Source organism: Cinclus cinclus, chromosome 1, assembly GCF_963662255.1.
Source record: "Cinclus cinclus chromosome 1, bCinCin1.1, whole genome shotgun sequence".
Lineage (NCBI taxonomy): Eukaryota > Metazoa > Chordata > Aves > Passeriformes > Cinclidae > Cinclus > Cinclus cinclus.
Window position 1 is genome coordinate 66754958 of NC_085046.1, and position 24153 is coordinate 66779110.

At 40.1% G+C, this 24153-nt stretch overlaps 1 protein-coding gene across 1 annotated transcript; it reads left to right on the forward strand.

Moving 5' to 3' along the window:
• Positions 1-279: 279 nt before the first annotated feature.
• TXNDC5 (thioredoxin domain containing 5) lies at positions 280-23183 on the forward strand. Its single transcript, XM_062499110.1, has 10 exons — positions 280-497; positions 4995-5144; positions 7827-7932; positions 9210-9306; positions 11561-11676; positions 13757-13843; positions 16606-16746; positions 19536-19618; positions 22354-22483; positions 23061-23183. Exons 1-10 carry the CDS (start codon positions 280-282, stop codon positions 23181-23183), a joined length of 1251 nt encoding a protein of 416 aa, XP_062355094.1.
• Positions 23184-24153: the final 970 nt, after the last annotated feature.

Sequence of the window (24153 nt, forward strand, 5' to 3'; positions counted from 1 at the left end):
TTGTATATTTAAAACAAAAACCAGAATCTGCAGTTATTTTAAGCGATAACACGGATGTATAGAGCAATTTAATTAATAGGGAACATTAAAAAGCAGATGTCGCGTGCCATGCAAGCAAGGCTTTGACAGAGCGGTGCGTTTCCAGAGGCGGGGGGTGTCGGGCTGTGCGTGCGGGGGTGCCCGGGTAGGGAGGCGGGCGGGGGCGGGGGCCGCGGGCGGGGCGGGGCGGAGGCGGCAGCGGCCGCCCGGGGCTTTGCCCGCTCGCTCTCCGGCTCTGCCATGGCTCCGCTCCGCTCCGGCCCGGCGTGGTGGCGCGTCCTGTCCCTGGCCGTGCTCGGCCCCGTGTTCTGCGGCCGCTCGGCGCGGGCCGAGCCGGGGCCGGAGCCGGGGCCGGGGCCGGCGGCGGAGGACCCGCACGGGCGGCACCTCTACAGCGCGGAGATGCTGCGGCACGGCGCCGCCGCCGCCCCCCACTTCGTCATGTTCTTCGCCCCGTGGTGGGTACTGGCCGAGCGCGGCGCGGCCCGGCCCGGCCCGCGCCCTTCGCCCGCCTCCTCCCCGTTGACGTGGCGGCGGGGCCGGGTCGGGCCGGGCTGGGCCGGCGGGGAGGCCGCGGGGTCGCGCTGCTCCGGGCCCCGCGGCGGGGCCGGAGGGGGGACCGGCGGGGAAGGGCGGCCCCATGGGGCCGGGAAGGGCCGGGAAGGGGAGCGGGAGCCCCGCGTACGCCGGCCCGGGCCTCGGCGGCCGCCCCCGCCACAGAGGCACGGGCTCAGTTGGGTTGGAAGAGACCTCTGAGATCATCAGGTCCAACCTTACCGGCGCCCGAAGCCGCCCCCGGCTGGGGCTGCGTGGGGGAGTCGCTCCGGCGTGCTACAGAGAGACCCAGAACAGCTGCAGTTTGGCCACCTTCACTTAGCCTGGGCTCCCCAGCCCAAGCTCGCAGATGCTTTCATTGCAGAATCTATGTTCTCTTTGCAGTCACGAAATTTAAGGGTAAATTTGCGGCGTTAACCACCGTGCTGTTCTCTTGAGTTTGCAAGAGAACCACTGGGCTTTTGTCCTGCACTGGTACTTTTGGAACAAGAATGGTTGAGGCAAATGAGGGAACCGTGCTTTACTGGATATTCCTAGTCAAGAGGACAGTACTTTCTCATCTGTGTGTCTTTCTCATGGTTGTTCATATTCCTTTCTTTGCCTCTTCCCCTACCTTTTTTTTTATTTTTTTTTAATCTTACTGATAGCCAGTAGATTTTATTCAGAGTTCTACTGTTAGGGTTGTTAGGTTTCTTCTTTACTTTTTGTTTCCTCCCAAGTTTTCTTTAGTCTAGATAAAATAAAGTTGAGCGAACAATGTGCAAAAGTTATGTTTTGATCCAAAATTATCCATTGCTACATGGTGCCATTCAGGCATATGAGAGTCTTTGAAATCCATAGCAGGAAAGCATTTCCTTTGAAAACTTTTTTTGTTACTAGCACTGACTTATTTATGTCATGTGAAAATGTTAAGTAAAAGCTTGAAAGAGCAGATGCCTTTGTTCTCTGAAGATCACAAAAGTGAAGAATGCCTGACTTGCTGTTAAAGGACTTTGGCTGAGAGTGCAGTAAGGCCTAAGAAGTGCCTGTGCAGAGCAGGAGTGCTTCTGTTTTCTTCTGTACTCAGGTGATAATGTCTGTGTCTGTCCATACTTTGACTGACTGTTTCACAGGTATCCCTAAAACCAGATGAGCTTTCTCTTATCTCAAGACACTGTTTGTAGGAGACCCTCTGCCAAAAGGGCTTTTCCAGAATCTAGTATATGCTGCAGATCCTCAGTACAGATCAAAGGGAGCACTGGCCTTGAAGACTTGGATCATGTGGTGCCCTTGGGAGCACTGAGGATCCCTGTCCAACTTAAGTGTGAGGAAACTGTGTTGTTTACTGGATTTGTTGCAGCTTCTCTGGGTGTTCTCATCATCCCTAGCAAATCTGCTGCAGATCTCTGGGTCCTGGCTTCAGGGCCCTTGGTCTGGATATCTGGCTCCTGACAGGCAGCAACAGAGCCAGGTTTCAGGTCCAAGGGGAGAGCAGAATAAAGGGAACATCCAAGTGCCTGAGAGAGGTACTTATACACACCTGTAGTTTTTTTGTCAGTGGGATCAGGGGGGCAACCTCACACTCTTGGAGTCTGTTTTAGAGCCTCTTCCCTGTTCCTGTGTTGCTAGTCTAATGCTTCCCAAAGGCTGTTGTCTGTAGTTTCAAGGCAAACAGCAAACAGCCCAACCTTCAGCTGGGATTGTCTTTCAGATTTATATGGGTGCTGCTAATGTTGCATCATCAATGCTACCAGTAAGAGCTGGATTAAAGCCAACACCACCCTTCTCTTCCAGATTCTTGAAACAAAAGTTGCTGAGGGCCTCACTCAGAAACAGTGGTGGTACGCATGAGGTCCTACATTTGTTTCAAAGATGGCAGGATACTCCATGAAGAGAGCATTCTAAGTCATTTGCCATCAGATGTCATAAGGTTTTTATTCAGAAGGCTGTACCACTTGCTAGGTACAACTGGGGACAGAACAGGTTACTTTCTTGGTAGCACAAAGTATTCTTAAGTTGTTTGCCCTGCCAGTTGCATTTCTACAGAGGAGTGAGGTTCTCCTGGTTCTTCTGGTTCCTCAGCAGGAAGGAATCTCAAGTGAGTGGCTTCACTTCATTATTTTGACTCTTACAGATTTTTTCAACATATGTTCTTTCTTAGTAAACCTGGCAAGTCCACAGCTGCAGCAGAATTGATCACCAGAGTTAGTTGTTGAATCGAACTCTGTTGATTAGATTTTACTACAGTTGAATTCTTCTGTGCAGAGCAAGACTGGTGCTGGGACGCTTATACCATTGTCCATGTCTGTCTTTTTATTTGGATAAGGATTTGAGCTGTATCTTGCTGTGGAGCTGCCCTTGCTGGCTGCAGAGCTCAAGCTCTACTAGTGGCTCCCGGAAACATCTGTGTTAGTCTCTCTTGGATCTTAAATTGTGCTTGTCAATGGAGCTTGTGGATGCTTACAACTTTCTAGCCCATGCAGGGATAAAAGCGCAGAACTCATAATTGACGTCCAGGTCTCTACTGTCCCCAGCAGCTCTTCCTGCCCCACAATGTGTTGTAGAGTAGCAGCAGTGAAGGATTGTGTAGATCCATGGGTCTGAGGGAATCATGTTATTGTGGGGCCTTGCTCTTTGATTTTACCCTGCCTAGTTTTATATGTACATATATCCTTGGAAATTTCAGAAAAAGCATTTTCAGGACTGTCATGTATTTCCTTCTATATAATACTGTTTGTTTGTTTGTTTGTTTGTTTGTTTGTTTAGTCATTCCCAGTTTGAAACAAACAACTAGTCAATTACTGATTTCAGATGGGAACATTTTCCCTGCTTTATTCTCAGTTTTAGCTTCCATAAGAAGGAAGGGAAGGGGTGTGTGTAGCAGAGATTACAGTGTAAAGCCACAGGGACAAGGCACCTCTGTTGTGCTTAAAAACAGGAGGTGAATTAATTGGGATTCCCTTACCTAGTTTTCCCTGCTCTGTTCTTTAACACCAGCCAGTGTTCATTTGGTGTTTTGAATCACTGCATCTGCTAAGGGAAGGGATCAGGGTATCTAAAATCCTCCCCTTAATTCAAACTCTGTGAAGGAGTTGACTATGGAGGGACTTCAGTCATAAGTTAAATATTTAAAGAATATTTGATTTTAATAATAACACATTGTAGCTCTTCACCAGGACAATTCAGAATAAGCTCATGTGGGAGGTTGTATTCAGCCACATCGAGGGAGCCTGTCTGACCCACTGTGCCTGACTGTTACAGGACTTTATTAAGATCAGAAAAAATTCTTTATCTTAAAGTAACTCTTAAGCATCTTTATTTTGGTTTGGTTTGGTTTTTGTTTTCCTCTTAATGATCTCAGGATACCTGGAAAGGTGTGAATCCATGCAACTTTTCTGCAGGTGTACTCAAAATAATTCGTATGAGTGAAACTATTTTAAGTCAGAGCAAATTTCTCCAAAGTCTAATGGTGATTTAATTGTTACTTACAAAGTAGATGTTGTAGGTCATGCCAAGCAATAACTGCTTTCATACTGTCAGTCTGACAATGTTTTCTGTTACTCCAACTTTGTATTTTTTAGGTGTCTTGGAAGGTTGGCCAAAGCAGCCATTAAAGACAAATGAAAGTCCATTCCTTCAAACTTTCCATTGCACTTTGCGGAACAGAGTATTGCTATAATGACTTGTAAGACTAGGAAAACAGTGAGAAGAATAATAGCTATTTTTTGCTTCTGGGGAGGTGGTGTTGTGAGAACTGTATGAGGCCAGTTTTCTGTGTGTATGCAGATATAAAGAGTTGATGGTGTCTTCCTGGGGCAGAGCATAGGATGGGAGGATTTTCACAGAATATTCTGAGTTGGAAGAGACCCACAAGGGCCATCAAAATTTTGGGAACCCCTATTTCAAAATCAGTTGTGATATTTCTTGACTTGTGTGTTACAAATTCCTCTGAAGCATGGAAGTGCAAGTGGCATTACAAAGAGGCTAGAAACTATTATCTTCATGCCTACTGACAAAAAAAAAAGGAATTTATAAAGATTAGAATGTAAAGAAAGTTTGGCATCCTTTCAGGATTTTTCTAGAAAGTTGGAAGACTGACAGTGCTTTGATTAATAGCCTTACTAATTTCACAGGGTATTAATAGGATTTGTACTGTAAAAGGAGAGTAGCAAGGTTCTCAAATTTTGATGATTTTTACATGAGATGTGTTTGCAGCATGCTACTGTCCTTAATAGCATTTGCTGTTGCTTAGTGGAACAGTGCTTGAGTATGGAAGATTTCTGATGTAACTGATTCAACTTTTAGTTTAAAAAATTCTTTAAATTTATCAAAATCACCGTTCTACATATAACTTTCCCATGGGCTCATTCCCCTCTAAATGTGAGCAGCTATTCAACAGCATCTTGTTCCTTCTGTCACAGGTGTGGACATTGTCAGCGCCTCCAGCCAACTTGGAATGATTTGGGAGATAAATACAACAACATGGAAAACCCACAGGTCTATGTTGTTAAAGTGGATTGTACTGTAGATCTTCCACTGTGCTCTGAATTTGGCGTGCGAGGGTACCCTACGTAAGTATTGAAAGGAGTCTGCTCCTATTTTTCTTGTTCAGTTTTCCTTGATCCTCTGCCAATTTCTTGAAGCTCACTTCTAAACTATATTTTTGCTGGGTTTCTTCGTAGCCCTTTGGACCTGCTGTATTAATTTTAAGCCTTTTTACTATGTTGCCAAGTGTCATGTGATACATAGTACTCTTTTTTTCTGTCAAGAAGCTGTTTTACGTCTTGCAAGGCGGCTGTATTTAACAGAAGTCCAGAATTTTCCTGTTTTTGTCTGGGAGTATCTCTTTCTGAAGCAACAGTACATTGTGCAGCTGTGATATGCGTGACAGAGCTGGTTTCTACTAAGAGTGCTTTTAAAAGTAACTTGCTACAAGTTTGTCAGCACACTGCACCCTTCATAATTGCATTTTAAGTGGTCTCTTAGATTTCTAGTGAACTTAGTGCTCACAAAGCAGTAAATTAATGGTATCACGTGGTGTTACTGTGATACTGTGTGCCCTTTTTCCTAGCTAAATTTGCTTATTTTGATCTAGTATTTTAAGGTTGCCATGCTTATGCTGTTATCAATGGTGTATGTCTTACCTCAGCTTTGGTAGGCAGAACGTGGTCTAGAGTATCTCTGAGAGGTCAGTGCCTTTGGGTTAGATGTGTGTTCCCTTTTAAACTGCTAGAAAAGGTGCAAAAGGTTTTATTTTTTTACTCGTGACTTCTTTAAAGCTTCTTGCAAATATAGATGGGATCCTTTCAACTGCTTTATTAATTACTCATCTTAGTGGGTATAAGTGGAGATTGTAATCATCTGTAGCCCTTCCACAGACTGTATTTTTCAGTTTCCTTCCCTTTGCTCACTTTGTCTGGTGTTTTTGCCAACCCCAGCAGCAGCCTGAACTTGTCCTTCGCTCCTGGCTGCACCCACTTGGACTCAGACGAGTGTGACTGAGTAGAAGTTGAGAGTTATAAATAGCATAGTCCTTGTTGAGATAGGAATTGTCCTTAAGGGCAGTGTGTGTCTTGCTTCCACTACAAATACCAAGAAGAATGAGTATTACAGTTCTGCTTTCATATCTCCAGAAGTGAATATCAGTTATCATTGCATATTTGCATAGATTATATTGTGGTGCTGTTCCTCTTAAAATAGAATAACAGAGAATTTTGAATAGGAAAAAAAATCAATTGATGTGTAATTGCTGGAGGGTTTTTTCCCCTCCTTCCTTTTTAAGGCTGTTGAATATATAGGAATAGTTAGTGCTTGCTTGTATCTATTTGAAAAGTTAAAAATAATAAGGCAGTCATCTGCTAGGTATAGAAATATAGCAATGAAGGGGAATTCATGGTATCAGCTCTCTTCCTATCTGAGTCAATTTTGAATTAGCTAGTTACTAAAAACCTCCAGCAAGGGAGATTTCACAGCTTCCTCAGGCAACAACTTGTGTTGTCACAAGTCCAGGATGTGCTGATCCCTACACTGCTTTTCCAGACACCTGTCAAAGGAAGGGCTGCATCCCCTTTTCATACCCTCAGAGAAATAGTGGCCAAGAGGGTCCCTGCACTTCCTATCACAGTTGTCTCAGGATTATTTGGTACTGCAAAATAAATACTCTCTCAACTGAACAAGAAAAAACTTACCTTGTTTTCAGAAAATAAAGGTGCAGCTAGCTTTTTTTAAGATGTTACCTGAATGTCTTGTTACTTTTCAAAAGTATTGCCAGGAGGTCTGTTTTAGATGTTCTTCTTTTTCATTTTTGTTGCTTCCTTCTTATTCTGACTTTCGATCATTGCAAGGAACATTCAAGAATACCTTGAATAGAAATGACAGTGGGAGCTCCTATCTCTTTTGAATGTATTTGCATTATGTGGTTTTTCAACACTTTCATGTGTTCGTTTCTTCCAATTGTGGAACAAGAAGAGAGAGAAAAACATTTCAAGAAACTAAAGCAGTACAAAATGACAGCTTGGCAAGGAGAACTGAGGGCTAGGTGACAGTAGTAATTGAAAGTCTGATTTGCTTTAAAAAATGAGATTCTGTCAGAACCCAGTATCACACCTCTATTAAATATGCTTCAAATTTTAACTTAAAATTTAGTAATAGAAGCTTTACATAGTCTATGGAAAAGTTTTGATAGCGATTGTTGAACATTGCAGTCATGAAGTCTGGATGCCTATAAGCAGTCACTTATCTTCTTGTTCTATTGACTTATCTCAGTATGTTTTTAATCAGTTTAATACCACATGAGAAGCCCTACACTACAACACCAGTCAGGGAACAAAAGGTGAGAAAGAAATTCCTGGGAAAATAAGCACTAGGTATTTTTCTTTTGATGGAGAGCAGTGAAGGAAACAAAATTTATGCTCTTTGACAAACTGAAATAGGATTCATAGGCCTGAATGCTGCAATTTTTAAATTTTTATTTCTTATTATCACTATGCTGATTTTTAACTTGGATGTCTTATTTTCTCATTTTAAAATCTCCTTAAAGCTTACATGGGAATGAAAAAGGGTCCCAAGTTCTAGCCATGATACTTTAATCTGAGAGGGATGCCTGATGCTCATATCAGTAATCAAGAGATCTGCTACTGCAGCCTGAGCAGCATTGCAGCATTGCCATGGATTTGCAAAGCACATTATCTTTCTGAGAATGTTTCCTGTGTGAAAATTTTTGCCTCACTCTTCTTTACATTTTGACCCTTTAGGCTAAAGTTGCTTAAACCGGGACAAGAACCTCTGAAATACCAAGGCCCTAGGGACTTCCAGGCACTGGAAAACTGGATGTTGGAGAAACTGAATGAGGAACCATCTGTAAGTGAAAAGGAAATACTCCTTTCTGCAGGCTTACTTATCTACCATTTCTTCAAGTTAGGTTTCAATTTCCAGGAGGAATTCTGCTCCTGAGAATAAAAGTTAGGTTGCAGTATCAGTCTGAAACAGCTTACATGTAAATCAAAGTACTAATTAAAACTGTCATTCTGTGACCTGTTCTCTGTTTCCTGCTTTTCAAATTACAGTACATAATGCAGTTTTAATGCTTATACATTTGACATTTTAAGATACTCGCCTTCCTGTCAATTCATTTGACACCTGTAGGCCATAATGTTTCTGGAGTAAGAAAAGCAATTTAGCTCTAATAAATTATAAATTGTATTTGTGTTTGGCTTAATTACCTCTTTAAACATGGATGCCACCTTTAGCTGAGTTACTTTCTGATAATATTGTGACCAAAAGAAAAGGTTTAAAATGATCAGTTAAGTAAGACAAGCTAATACTATCTCTAGGAAAATCCTTAAGTTTAAGGGTATCCTCACATACAGGAGCCAAGCCTTGCCTAAAATTAAATTTGTGATTGCAGTTTCTAATCAAGAGAAAGTTTTAGTGATTGCTAAACCACAGTTAGAATGTGATTACATTTCAACAAATGTGGTATTTTTAATAATTGAACATGAAATGCTAAATTATTTTAAGAAACACACTTTGAGGTACTTAAAAAATTCTTTTCAGTGCTGGGGTTAGAGTCTAGAAAGTATTCGCCTGCTTTTGCTGAAACACTCATGAGTTTCTTGCAAGTTTTATCTATTAAGTGTTTGCTCTATTTCCACTGTTGCTGTCTTCATGGAGCCATTAAGTAGACAGCATTCCTTCTGGCACTAGGGGAGCAGAAAATAGCTTTTGCACTATTTTTAAATAGTCCAGAGACCACTGAAATGGGTGTAATGGCAGTTGTGGCTGATGTGTGATGCTCTGGAGGCACTGTTACATAATTAAAGTGTGTTAATATATGGCAATGCAATGAATGCTACAGCAATTACTCTGCCCTGTGACTGTACTACAGCACAGTGAAAGACTGGTATTCCACAGAGTCTGGTAACTCTTTTTTATATGGCAGTCCTTTTCAACTTTTTCTTTCAAGTAGTTGTTTTTTAGGAAACATAAGGTACCTAAATCAAGTTAAATATGGACGTTGCTTTAAGAAATTAAAATTTCAGAGTCCATGGCACTATCACAGAATGGTGTGATACAGGAAACAAGTGTTGTGTATTTGTTGTAGAAGAGAAATAAAAGTTAATTTTTCTCATGAATAGGACCCAGAATCTGATGTGGAACCACCAAAAGCCCCTGAACCTAAGCAAGGAATGTATGAACTCTCAGCAGACAATTTCAAGATGCACATAGCAGAAGGTAACTTGGTTACGGAGACATTAGTGTTGAGAAGTCTGCACCAGAAATGTTAGTTTTCAGGTTACCTCCTTCCCACTTTTATTTTCCAGTAATACCTAGTGAAAGAGGATGAAACTGCAAACTATGTAAAATGCACTGGTTAAATTACATATTGCAGACTATGAGAATGTTGAAGTACAGCACTCAGAAGGCAGTGTAATTATGGCTCCTAACCCCAGGGAAGAAGCTAGTGGGGCTTGCTCAAGAAAACTGTCTTCTTTCCTGAGTTCCTTGCTCAAGTCACAGCCTTGCCACTTTGTTTTTGCAAGTCCTGTTTCCTCCTTCCCTAGGTGCTGGCTTGCTCTTCCTCCCAGGCTGTTACTCTGGATGAGTATAATCCACCCGCTTCCTTCTTCCAGCTCCCATCCCACTCCAGTCTGGCCTTTTATTTGATATTGTTTAACTTCCTTCCTCCAGAATTTAATGTGGGCAAAACATTTTGTCTGTTTGGCTACTTCAAAAAATATTTTATCTGGAAGCTTTAAAATTAATGCCAGGAGGGATACCTAATATGGGAAATGTCACCCCTCACATGTTTTTTTAGACAATGAGCAAAGTCTTAGAATACAAGCTTGGGCTAGCATGACAACAGAGGATCCTGCTTACTCTGAAAAAGGCTGGATTAAATTAAATGTTTGCCCATTTTATATCACTAGGGTGGTCAAACTAGGACTTTGTAAAGTAACCTTTAGCTGATTAGAAATATTTTCATGTGTAAAACAGCATTTTTGTGCAGCTAACTTAAAATTTCCCAGCATGTCTAGCTTAACATGGAATTCAATCAGAATTCTCAATTAATTTTCCTCTAAGCCATCAGCGATATGATAAGTATTTGTCATATTTATCTACCTTCTCAGACTGTAAAGTTCAGTGCATTGTAAATGTTTTAGTGTTTTTATTATTTATCCACTGGTCTTCATAGAGGAAATGTTCTCATGGTCATATCTGATGGTTAAGCAGTTTTATGATCATCTGTAAATCTGTTTTCCTCTCTTGACTTCAGTTATGAGAAGTTCAGTGCTTAAATTTAACATGAGGCTTAGCAGTTACACCAGCAAGTTTGACTTCTGTTCTTAAATAGCCTCCCTTTGGCTTTTTACTTCTCTGGGACAAAAATTAATTATATTGTTTTCTATTGAGGAGAGTATGTCAGAGTACCTGGTAAAGAATAGCTGATTTTAACTAGTGTTCTTATTAATTCGTGGGAAATTTAATTTTGCAGTTTACTTGACCAACACAGATGCATGTCATTCTGTTTGAAAGTCTTACACATGCAGACCAGTCAAGTTAGGGTACACTACTACTGCAGTTTGTTTCCTGGTTATTTTGTACTGCCTTTCCTCTCACCTTCCTTTGTGGACAAGCCTTCAAAATATAAATTAATTCAAGTAATACCAGCCTCAAAGCAGTCTTCAAAGGACTATGAATGATTCTGCTAAAAAGAGCTTTTATCCAATTCCTGGTGTTTCCTGCAAATTATTTTTTCCCCCTTAATTAAAATAAGTTCTTTTTTTTGTTTTTCATTTAACAGAGCCTTGCCTTGATGTGTGCAAAAATGTGCAGCAATTTGAATTAATTAATCTTAATCGAAAGAAATTGCATATTCTGGTACTTTGCAATCAATAATACATACTTTAAAACTATACATAAGTAGAAGATAGCACAGAGACTCTCCTCTGCATAAAATGCCACGAACATCTACTAAAGGCAGAAATTTCTGAGTAGTTGACATGAAAATTCAAAGAGCAGGGCAGGAAAAGCAGAATGGAAAACTGAACAAAATTTTTCAGGTAATTCAGGGATTTAAGCATTTCTTAGGAAACACCAGTGCATGAAACAGTTTATGCTGTTATCAACATATATTCCTTGGTAGTTCTTTCTATTCTGTAACAGGGCAACTGATTAACACGGTAGAATTAAACACTAAGGTAAATGGTTAGGTTAAATGTGTCAGTTTTAATGTGTTGGCTTGAGATTGTGAAGCTGTTTGGATTTTCAGGAAATTTGGCAACGCAGTGGGACTGCATACAGTATTGAAAACCTAATTGCTGAAGTATTTTGTCCTGGCCTTTGATTCACAGTGTTTCCTATCTTTAACTCAGGAAATACCATGATAAATTTGCAGCCTGAGATTAGTACCTAGGCTTTAATTGCAGCCAAGTTCATTTCAAATGAGCTAAATTTTTTTTTTTTTTTTTTTTTTTTTACTTAAAAGGTAATCACTTTATCAAGTTCTTTGCCCCTTGGTGTGGTCACTGCAAGGCTTTGGCCCCAACCTGGGAACAGCTGGCTCAAGTCTTTGAGCATTCAGAAACTGTCAAGATTGGTAAGGTAGGTGAAGCACTCTTAGTCTGAAAGTATGGCTTGTGTCAATGTATGTTTCAGCCAAGAATCATGCCTTTTGTGCTATGATTTGCAAATAACAGTTGTTTTGTTTATCACCTCTTAAATTCATTTGTAGTCATAGTTTTTATTTTGAGTTTGAGATGGTATTTTTTTTTTTCCTTACACAATCCCCAATTAACAGGACCTTCCCCATTTTAAGCAAAGCCTTGTTGCAAACCAAACTGCCTCTCTGCATTTCAGAGAGCTGGAAATAAGTCTGATACTTCAGATGCAGGGAGTAATATTTTGAGACTTGTTTTCTATTTTTCATTTGCTTTGTTAGAACTTGATAGACTTCAGTATTTATTTTGAGTGGGAAAATGACTTCTAATTTGTTCTTTGCAGCACTGGATTCCTTAGCAAAGTCTAGCCCTACTGGGTATTTATGATGAGCTCTTTGTTGGTTTTGGTTTTTTTCCTCTTTTTCCCCATAAAACTTTTAAAAGGTTTCAGGGGGTGTTACACCTTAAAAATTGATATCTTGTCCTGCTTTACTATTTCCCTTAGGGTTGATAACCAGGTTCTGTGGTGTATTTACCATGGGAGCTTGTTACTTGTACGTGGAGTGACTTCTGTGCAGAGGTATGGAGGTGGTCTGGCAATTGCAGTTACTGGCTTTATTTGCTGACCCATACCTAAGTCCAGGTGGCTCATGATGGGAACCTCTCTATCTTCCAGCAGTGGAAATTGTACCAGGCTCAACTTCCACGTCCCTAAATTTTCAGAGATGTTCCACTAATCTCAAATACTGTATGGCAGCAGTCCTGCAGAGAGATTCTTCCTCTGCTGTCTCCCCTGCCTTTGCCCTCACAGTACTTTCAGCTATTGTAGTAGGAGGGATGAGCTTGACTTTTTTTTAAAATGCTTTAGAAAATCTGTTAATTCAGGTGTGCTGTACATGTACAGCACAAGACAGTAGAGTTGAACTTTAGAGGAGACATACGTACATATATATAAGCACAGTTGAACTTCAGAGAAGACACACAAATGTATATATATATTTTCAGGCCTGGTGGTTATAAAGTTTGATTCCTTCTGAGAATGAAATGTCAGGAGCTGTTTCTCCTTTGAATCTTTCTGTACTTTTTGATACCCTTGTTTGCTGTCTTCTGAAATCGTTGCTGAAGTATTTTTATGAAGTTACCATTCTCTAATACCCAGAAAGAAATAAACAATAAATTTCCAAAATTTCTGTTTTAATCAGTTGTCTTTGGTGTTTGCAGTTTGTATTACTGTGAGTTGCTATTTAATACCTCCATTAAGATTTGTCTTGATGCCTAGACAATTTTATCTAACTGTATAGTTCGTGAAATATCTCTTGAAGTATGTCTTGGATAAAATTTTAAGTCTGTAAGTAAACAGGAAACACAACTGTTTCTAAGAAGGTTGAACCATGACCTTCATCTGATCTGGGGGAATAGTCTTAACACTGTTTAATCTTTAAAATTGGTCTTCAGTGAAAAGCTTATAAACTAGTAACTTTACAGATTGGTTTGTGACATGTTGGAATTGAATGTTGCTGTGCACTTGGAGCTTCTCTTGGAGTATAGTTCACTTGCTAGCTGTTGACATGCCTTCTGAAGTCTTTAGAGTAGTCTTTTAAAAAATGGGTGAGCCAGTATGTCTTCACTTTAAAGCTCTTTCACATTAATGTTTTGTGTCTCATTGTCCATGCACTGATTTTATTAGCTGAGAATACCAAGTACTTTTTAATGGAACTATTTAATTATGCCTTCATTGTTCTTTGTAACTGCTACTACTTCCTTCTAGCCATACCTCCCTCCCCAGTCCCGCCGTTAAAAAAAATAAATAATTTAAATACACACAGAGCCTCCCAATTATACAACCAAACCACTGTTTGGAAAGCAGACATAATCATTCTCAAGACAGTACTTAGTACTGAGTTTTGCCAAGCCTTGTATTGCTTGTTCCTGTATTTTGCTGAGGTTTTAAACAAGGGAGGCTGTGATGCTTGTAAGTTTATTTTAGACATTGAATAGTTTTGGGTTTTGTTCCCAAAATGTAGGTCGACTGTACCCAGCATTATGAAGTCTGCTCTGAAACCCAAGTTCGTGGATATCCCACACTCCTCTGGTTTAGGAATGGTGAAAAGGTGAGTCTCCAACTTCAGCAAATTTTTCTCTGAGTTTCATTTTTCCCTGAACAATATTTGGACTATGCTTACATTCTGGGAAAAAAAAAAACCAAACAAACAAGTGGATATATACAAAAGTCTGCTTGTGAGAGAAAAGATGTTGAAGGTTCATTTGGGTGCTAGAAAAGGTAGACTTTGTCCACAGATCAAAGTTAAAAGTTTTTGTTCTCTGTGTTTTGCATACAACTCATATAATGCTCATAAATCTCTAAGCAGTGTCTCTAGTTATGCTGGTGTGTGAGAGAATTCTGGGTTTATTTTATCAAAGTATTTTACTTCATATAGAACACAAAAACATAACTGAAATAAAAATAATAAAATATGTAATTTTCACAATGTGTATTAGAAGGTTCTCATCTCGAAGTGGTGCCAATCTGCTGAGTGATGTCTAGAGGTGCAAATTCTCCTTATATAAACCTGAACATTTCACATGACACTGCAAGTGAGAATCTTGTGGGCCCAGCTGACATTTTTCCTTGCAGTAGTTCAGAGAACTAAAATATTCTGAAATTATGAGGCAATAAAGTATTTATAAATGCCACATACATGAACAACAGTAAATAAACACATTATAAATTGTAGTGCTATTTATACTATATTTCGCAATTTCAAGTTTAGTTAAATATATTCAATGGATATTAAAAGCAGGCCTGCAAGAGAACCCAGAACTACACTTCTAGCTCTTACCTGCTAAATTCTGGGCAGGGGCGAAGGAAGAGGGGGTTTCCTCCCATTCATCTTGCATTCCCTTCGGAACATTTGCAGTATCAGGAACGTTAAGTTTTGCTACTCAAAACAGTTTAGTGGCTGCTGCTTGTGGCAATTTTCTGGCACTCTAAAGAGAAACTGGCCATAAGTACATACCTGTGCATATGAGGTTTTGTATAAGCATCCCTATAAGATCAGACACTAGGGAATTTAAATGAAGCAGTTCCTGAGTTTTTGAATCTCAACCAGTTTCACATAAGTGTGCAGCCTTGTGACCTCTCAAGGCACACATCAGCAGCACAACTGACATGATGGCATGTCCAAGGCTAGAGGTTTTCAGTTAATTAAACTTTATTTTAAACATTGCAATAATTGGAGTTCTTGGAGTTATTTCAATCAAGAGTGCAGTGAAAGAAAAATAATCACTGCTGCTGTACTTGGTAAAGCTGAACCTCAGCCATTAATCTGAACACTGTATTTCAGTTGACTTCAAACTGCCTTTCCCCACTGGCAGTGTGGCATTCCTTGGTGGAATGCTGCCACCAAAATCACATGTTCCTCCATGGGCTGATACAACATATTTGAAAAAGCACAGGACAACCACAGCAATTTCCCACTAATCTGGCCCAGAAATTCCTGAAACTCTCTGGGGGCTATGATAGTGATCAGTAAGGGGAAGGAGGAGAACTGATTCACTCATCCAGCCTTGTTTGTAATACCTTCATCCCCTTTGCCATAACTGAAGTCTGACATAATCACACCACTGCTGTTGGTGAGATACAGCAGGTAGATACTCTGGGAGGAACTGTGACCCTGCCATGCTGACATGGGTACAAACAGGTACAGGCTTCTTGTCTCTTAGGGATTGACACCCAGTGCCAGGAAAGAGGCAGTAGTTACAGGAAATGTTATCAGTTACAAAAGAAGGAAAATGTGTTGAAAGAGTTCCAGCGATAAAGGAAAGTTGAAGAGACGTCTGTTCTTCCTTGTAACGTACGGAAGATTGTATGTTGTTTCTTAAAGAGTCTTCCTCGTCTGCAAGAGGAGATACATCTTGCAGTCCACACCACATGGGACCACATCTCAAGAATTCTATCCAAAATGGATATGTAATGCCTCAAAGATATGATCTGTCTTCTGAACAGGAAACCTAGTACTAATTCTCACAGACAGCCCTGAGGGCAATCATGCAAGAGCCAGATTGGAGAAGGCTGACAGTGGACTTGACACTAGGAGCTGCTCACAAGTGCTCTGTTACCTTGTTCTGACAATCTCTTGATTGTCTTGCTCTCTAGATTTGGAAAATACTTGAAATATGGGGAAGCATCCAACGTAAACTGTGGCCTCTCAAAGATCTGGTTGGTTGACTGCTTTATGTGCAGGTTAAAAATTAGGATTAGACTTTTGTTAAGAGTAGTGCCATTGGAAATGTCTGCCCTGCCACAGGCTGCAGCTATCTCTTGCTCCCAGGTGAACTTAGGTGGCCAGGGTGCATTGCCTTACTATTTGGGTTTTCCAAGGATTTGTGGCAAGTGTGTGAGACAGAGGAATGACCTTGTAGTCCAGAGAGATGCAAATTAAGGGTTTCAGCCCTGTCAAAGTGCTGTGTAGAGCTCACAGGGTAACAAGAGACCACACCCAAACCACAGTACGTAGTTTATTGTTCCTTGTAGTAGAGTTAGATTTAAAAAATTAAAACTTTGAAAAAGCTAACTAGGGTGAGACCAGAAGGTCAAAGTGGAAAAGTTTCAAAAATTTGCTTCTACGTTTCTAAAATACCTTTCATTTCAGGGAAATTTTAGATTGTTCCCTTTGGGTACTGAAGAAGCTATGGCAAAAGTGAAGACATGGAATGAATGGAATGTCATAGAGAAGTTTAAGAACTAGATAATAATATTTTTTATTTATATGCTTACACTTCGCAATCTTGTGTTTTGCTACTAATTATTTATTTGCTATATCAACTGCGTATAGAAGATTGCACAAACTATTTGCTAATTTGCTAATTGTAGGGTGACCAGTACAAAGGGAAGAGGGATTTTGATTCCTTAAAAGAATATGTGGATTCCCAACTACAGAGCTCTGGGAAAGAGCCACCAGCAGATAAACCTGTTGAAGTCCCACAGCCACCTGCAGAGCCCACCCATGTTGAGGTAAGTGCTCCTGCACTCTGCAGCAATGTAAGGTGTCCAGACTGTTTTAGGAGCCTGAGTCTTCCATGTGTTTCTCTAATAGCTTGACAATTTCTGGATGTAAACTGTAGCAAATACTTCCCTGGTTACTTTTTTGAGTAATTAATGAGTGGAATCAGATCATAAATCCTAAAGATACTTTTGCTAACCTGATGAATTGGAGAAGGAAAAAAAATCTGATTCATATTTTATGATTGCAATAAGTTATTTAGATACAGGTGTAAATGTGGTCTTTTTGGCCCAGGGAACTGGTAGCACTTGGGTCTGTGTGAGAGCATATTGCACCACTTTAGAGATGAACATTTAGTGCAAGATTATCACTTGAACCCAGGAGGATGGTGCATAATGATGGTGCATAAGCCCCTAAAAAAAAAAAAAAACAACAACAAAAAAAAGGGCTCTTTACTTAGAAATCTGCAGAAACAATGACCAAGGATTATGGAGACCAGCACCAATATGGTAAGATAACATGCCCTGTGACAAGAAAACTCCTAGGGGTTTGGAGACTTATTTTAATCTTGGTTGTAGGAGCTACAGGCTAATGTTGTGAAGAAATTGGCAGAAATAACCTTTGCAAAGTTGTAGCTCATGCCATATGGTTTTCTGTCTTTTCTAATCCCTTTGGCACTTTATCTGCCATTCTTCTTGGAGATGAATGAAAAATTGGTGAGGCTGAGAAATCAGGCATGGATTTCAGACATAATCTTTCATGAAATGTGTGGAACGTGCTTTCTGCCTATAAAATAAGGGACAGGGATTAACACTCCCTTGTGATATAAAATGAATTTAAGTAATTAGGCAACATCATTATTAATATAAATACAGTTTGTATGCAGCTTCTTACAGGAGAATATTACCTTGCCCAGCTGACTTTTCTGGCAGCATTACCCATCTTGAATAAAATAAAGTGGCTTACCAAACATTATAGACCACATAGATTTGCAATTTTCATACTCTTGAATTTTTATTTTTTAATTGACCTCATATTTGGAAGATCCCAATGAGCTGGTACAATGGCGAAAGTAAATAGTTGTCTTTCTATTTTTATAGAAGAAACACAAACCATATTTGACAAAAATTCCCACTTCTGCCTTGCATTCACCAGCACACACACACACAAGGAGGAAAGGATTCTTGAGGGATTTTTTTGCCAAGTAATAGTAATAGTGTAGGATTCAACTTGTCCTTACAACTTTTGTCTTCAGACCCCTTGACTCTTTGTTGTAATGAATTTTGAAACAAGGGGCCAGCCCCTGTAGCCAGCAAACACTGACTGCATTTGCCATCAGTTGATCACAGCTGGTACCACAGGCAGCAAAAGCAGTAAATTCCCACTCCAATTTTGTGTCCCAGTGTTCAGCCCCTACTTGGATTTCCCCATGTCTTATATAGCCCAAGTACTTGCCAGCCCTTTTACAGAAGTTGTGCTTTCACATCCATGAGACTTCTGTCCTGCCAGGCATGGCTAAAATCATCCAAAACATGATCCAGGTGGATTAAGGCCGTGTGAGCAGCAGATGCTCAGATTATGTGATTGCATTAGATGTCATTTTTTGAGATACAAAGCTAAAATTGAGATATCTGATAGTAAATTTACTTTTGTGGTTATATAGTTCACATTGCTATTCTGATAGTAATCTACAGATCTAAAAGATTTGCTATACTGTGTGAATTGGGGATAATCAGATTTTCAAATTTTGTACCTTAGATTGTGTATTATGTTTGGAGCATCAATTTAAGTTAACCATTTAGGAAAATCAGAGTATAAGCATAGTGCTTACTTTTTGCTTCATTTAATTATTTCTGATTAATAATTAGAATAAAAATCTAATTTCTAAATAATTATTTAAAGGTAATAACACTTCAGTTTAGTGAAGTAATTCCATGAATTAACAGTTATTTACAGACATGTTTAAAGGTACTGGATAATTTTGATTTTCAAATTTATTTTTGGCTTCACAAAACTTACTGGAGTTAAAATATAATTGATAATACTGTCAGCTGTGATCTTGTTTTTCTTTTGCTTTCATTTGATTTTGAAGTTTTTATAGGCATGAGGTACATTTGGTTATAATGCCTCCCACCCTTAAAAGTCTCACACAAAAAATGAAGTTTCAGCTCTATGCTCTCATATGAGACTGTAAGCAATGCGTTTTCCTCCCATCATTCCCTTGCTCCTGATATTATCAGGAGTGGAACTGTTTCCTGGCACCCATGCAAGTGTGGTGTTGTGATGTCCTCTTGACAGGCAAATCTGTGTTTCTGGTAACTGTTTTTTCTGTGCATGCAATGGAGGGAAAGAAAGAACAGAGAGAACAGCTCTTGAGACATCACTTGAGTGCCTTGAATACCTCATTAAAATCCCAGATGGCCATTACCTGCTTGAAGCCAACTCCTCTAAGGGCTGTTCCTTGAAACATAGTGTATTAAAATCAAGGTGATTTTTCACAATTACTGAAAATTTGGATACAGGCAAATCCTTCCTGAAAATAGGAAAGCTTTGTTTCTCCAGTTATGGGTGAGATTCAGTGCAAAATGTTTTTCTCTGCATCTCTCTAGGGAAAGAAAGTAGCTGAGAAGTAAAAGGTAGGTCTGTTGCTGCTACTCTATACTACCAACAGTATTATTTTTTCCAATTTCAGTTTCTCTTTTAGGAAGGTAAAAGCTCAGTAGTTGATGTTGTATATACAAAAAGTTTTGACATTGTTTTTCTCTTGTTTCTTTTTTTTTTCCTTTCTTTCTGGGGGCAGGCTGCAGTGCTCTCTCTCTCTGAAAAAGACTTTGATGCAACCATTGCTAGGGGGATCACCTTTATTAAATTCTACGCTCCATGGTAAGAAGTTTGCAGCTGCTGCTGTTCAGGATTATTGCGGGTTGAAGCTGTGAGTGCATTAGTTGCTGTAGGTCTTTGAGGCGTAGTACTGTATTTGTTGTCTTGTTCCAAACTCTGAATTAGCTGAAGAATGTGTGTGTTGGTAAGAGTTGCAGCAAAAAAAAAAAAAAGCTCAGTCTTGTTTAGCTCTTTTGAGCTGCCTCTCTGTGGAAGTACCCCCAGGAACTGCAGAGGTAACAGGGAGAGTGAAGCTTTCTTTGCAAGTGCAGTGTGCTCCTATCCCTGCATTAGAGTAAGATGAGGGGAGCGTGTCTCCATATCTCAGTGCTGAGAAAGGAGAGGATGCTGGCCTTGAGGCACTCTCCAGGCTCACTTGGAAGCCTCATTCGAGCACCTGAGTTTTGATACAGACTGTTGAGCTATGCATAATTAATCTCCTGTTACTCTTCAAAGAACTGTCAAGAAACTAACTTGCACAAGTGACAATTTTAAGATGTTCTTAAGAGTGTATGTTCATGCAGTATGTTCTTAGAGGGGCCCAAGGTAGGAGTGGCCAATGCAGATGATGTCGGTGTAGATACCCAATGGAAGGCATTGGAGGAGGAAATGAAAATAATGTCTGGCAAATGCCATTCCTGCTATATCCAGCAGAGCCTGGGACCCCAGATGGGTTAAGACCTCAGTATTGCAAACGTGAAGAGCCCCCCTTTTCATACTATTCCCTTTTTGAGAGAAAAAGTAAGTTTTACGGTTCTCTCTCTGGCTTATAGAATTCAGCTTATTTGTGCCTTACTGAATTTAATGAAACTTGCATGCCATCTTGCTCATCCAGTGCTGGTCTTTTAGCCAACAGCAGGAAGCCTAGTGTAGGGGGAGAGATTAAAATTGAACTGTATTTCACTGTGTGAAAGATAGCACATCTCTTATTTAATCACTAGCATTCCATTAACACAGTGTGTAAAATATAAAAAGATGTTTTGTTTGGGTTACAAAAGACCCCATTACAAAGCAACGCAAGCCATATTCAGATGTGCTTAGGCATATCAAAATATTACAATTTAAATTTGATGGTAGGCATTTGTGTTTCTTAGTGTTGGCAAGAATTACCTGGGAACATTTAATTTCACTTAAGCTCAATGCTGCAGGCTTTTCCAGTGTTGTCACCTTTTACTGCTTGAGAGCCATTTCTATGCTCTTTTCCATCTGTAAGACCTGCTTTTGAGTGTGAGCAAGTATCTGCCACCACTGGGTTAAGAAATACCCTGCCCATAGCAAGCACACTCCTCATTGTTTACTGCTCTTTCCTCACTGCTTTTATCCCCTCTGTATTGTGGGAGTGACTTAGATTGAGTATGTGTCTCTGCTGCTTCTGCCCCACCTGCCGGCTGGGAAATTCAGTTCACACCTGTGCTCAAGAGCTGCTTCCAGTCTGATTTCTGAACCCAGGGCTTGTTGGCATTACCTGGAGCAACTTTTTCTGGGAGAGTTCAAGATCAAGACATGCTCCTTTTTTGATTACCTTTTATTAACAATACCATGTCCTCATCTCATGAGATTCTCATGGGATGCTGCTGGATCTCATAGATAGGATCAGTGTTGGATGGCAGGCTGAGAAACAGCAGTTCCAGGATGTAGAGTCACCAGTGTGTGCTGCCTGGCTGCAATGCTCAGAAAACTATCATTTAGGAAAATGCTTCCTATATTTATGTAGCTTGCATCCTAGTTTTGGCTCTGCAAGTCAGGCTTGTGACTGCCTGTAGTGCTCTGCATATAAATGATCATATTTTCTTCCAAGTGGATTAGCTTATGTAGGGCTCAGCAAACACTATTATGTTGCTTTCTAGTTCTGCCCTTCAGTTAGTTTTGGATAAATATTAATGTTAACTTTCATCATAAGCACAAAATCATCCTGTTCTAGTAGTTTTCGTGCGTGATCAGGAATGCTTTTATACTGTCCTGGTGTATTAACAAGGTTTAAATATACACTGGCTTGCATTAAGAAAACTGCTGAGACATCTTTCATTGTTTTTGTAAATGCCCTGATCCAGCCTTGAGGCAATTATGGGTCTGTTTTAATAACCCAATTAAGGTGCAGTTGGGTTAGAACAGAACGAGCAAAGCAGCTTTAAAGTCTAAAGTGCTTTGGGAGTTCTTCTTGAAGGCAGTAAGAAGTTCACATTAGGAACTTGGCTAAGCCAAGCTCAAAATATAAACAAAATGAATGCTTTACTGTGCATTGGTCAAGGAGGCTATTAGGAACTGGAAGAAATTTAATAAATAAATTAAAATCTCTTTTAACTAATTAAACTTGGGCTATGAGCTTTAGCATAACTGGCATATGCTACCTGAAAAATTAATTCATACTGCAGACATCCTGTGTCTTCCTAAAAGCATTTTTGTTTCCAAGAGATCTTTTATTCCAGTTAAATATTCTCTGTGCTTGTCTTTATTTGGCTTCATATTCCTCTGTGGGGTAAAATGTTAATGTATACCGACATCTAGGATACCATTCTAGACAAGACTAACAAAGCACAGAAAGTACTTCAGCGCTTAACTTAAATAAAATCACTTATTTTCTTAGCTCATTTACTGACATAATAGTGCAAGGGCGTTGGAGGGCCAAATCATTCGGGTATAGGAAAGGCTGCTAGTTAAACTTACAGCAATTGCAGCAAGACAGTAGAGATAAAGTGGAAAACGTGTCTGCTAAACAAATCTCCCTCCTTTGTTTCAAGGTGTGGTCACTGTAAGAACTTGGCTCCAACCTGGGAGAACCTTGCCAAAGAGCAATTTCCAGGTTTGACTGATGTCAAAATAGCAGAAGTGGACTGCACTGTGGAACGTAATGTCTGCAACAGATTTTCTGTAAGTGTGAAAGTTCTGAAATGAAGGGGACAGTATTATGTACCAGATGTTGGAGGCTCCAGTGTGCAGCCCAACTGGCTGCTACACTCCAGGTGCCTGGTGACAGTACAGTTGTGGTCTCTGTTAGCCAAAAGGAGGCACCTGGTGACACTGTTTCTTTCCTGAGCTGTTTGCTAGGGCTTGGTCATTTTCATTATTGGACAAAGCCGAAGAAGTCTCTACTTTAGGCAACCTCCCTCTCTGAAAGCATGAAGGCTGTCTTACAGTATCCAATGCTGAATTCTGTTCCTAGGGAAAAAAAAAATGTCTTTCAGAGCTGTAAGTCAGACAATTGAAGACAGAGCTGTAGCTGTCATTGCAAGAGCCTAGAGGAACGTGTATTACCCCATTCTCTTAAAAATGTTCAGAAATTGCAGGTTGGCATTGAAAGTTCTGCTGTGGGTTTGGTTTAATAAATTAAAATGGCTTACTGTTTTAGAGGGGTTAGATGGCTTTTCAGAATCAAGGTAAATATGAGTGATGGATACAAGTCTGAACATTAATAGCAAGTTTCCTTTTCTGTGTGTGTCTTTTGAAGGTACGTGGTTATCCTACACTGCTGCTTTTCCGAGGTGGAAAGAAAGTCAGTGAACACAACGGAACGAGAGACCTTGAATCACTGCATAGCTTTGTCTTGCGTCAGGCAAGGGATGAACTGTAATAAAAGTCTGGATGCTCTGTCCCTGGCTGTCTCTGTACAGTAGCTGAGGGATTTCTGTCCTTGCTCATTTTCAAATAGTGTGTTGGGGGGGGTGGGGCTTTTTTGTTTCTCTGTTTCTAGGAAATTGAATGTACTAAACTTTGGTATCTTCCCCTTGTGTGTGTGTTAGAGACATGCCTCTGTGAGTGTAAAGGAAAGCTAACAAGTAGTTACTGTGCAAATCAAGAGTATTTCCAGCATTGGTAGTTGCACTGCATTTCTGCATTCACGCAATGAAGTGTAAATGGTTTCCTTTGAGACCAGAATACATTAAGAAAACCAGCTAAAGGGCAGCAGGAGAATATTTTTGTCTTCAGGTTAGATCTGGTTAAAAAGTAATCTTTACAAGCTGCTTACCATTTCTCGAAAGGCAAAAGCTACAGCTGTGTTGAGTCACTTTTTCCTCTAGAATTGTACTTAATCCCTATTTGTCTTATTATAGCTGCTGAAAGGTTGAAAACACACACACCTTTGGAAGATACCAGGCCACCATGAGCTGGTTGTTTCCTGTTAATCCTCTCAGCATGGGAGGTCTAGCCATAATGAAAGTGATGGTACTGTAACATGTCCCTGAATGTTACTGATGCCATAGTGTGCATGTGTCAGGTGGATTTCCATAGGCTGCTGCCCTCCAGCTCCAGAGGCACAACTATGCTCTACTTCTCTAGAGCCAGAGTGAAAAAATAGGTGCTGTTATAACTACTGCATTAATGGTAAATGGTCGGTTAGACTCCAGAGCTGATGATGTGCTTCCTACCCCTGCCTGAATCCAGACATAGTGCTGACTTGCTCCTTAGTCAGAGTACCTAGAGGACAACAAGTAGTATAATGTTATTTTTTTTCCATTCAGCTCTTTTGCAGTAGTGTAAAATAGTTTCCCCCCCCAACTCTTCTTGAGCCTTAATATTTTTCCAAGCTGTAAGCATTGATA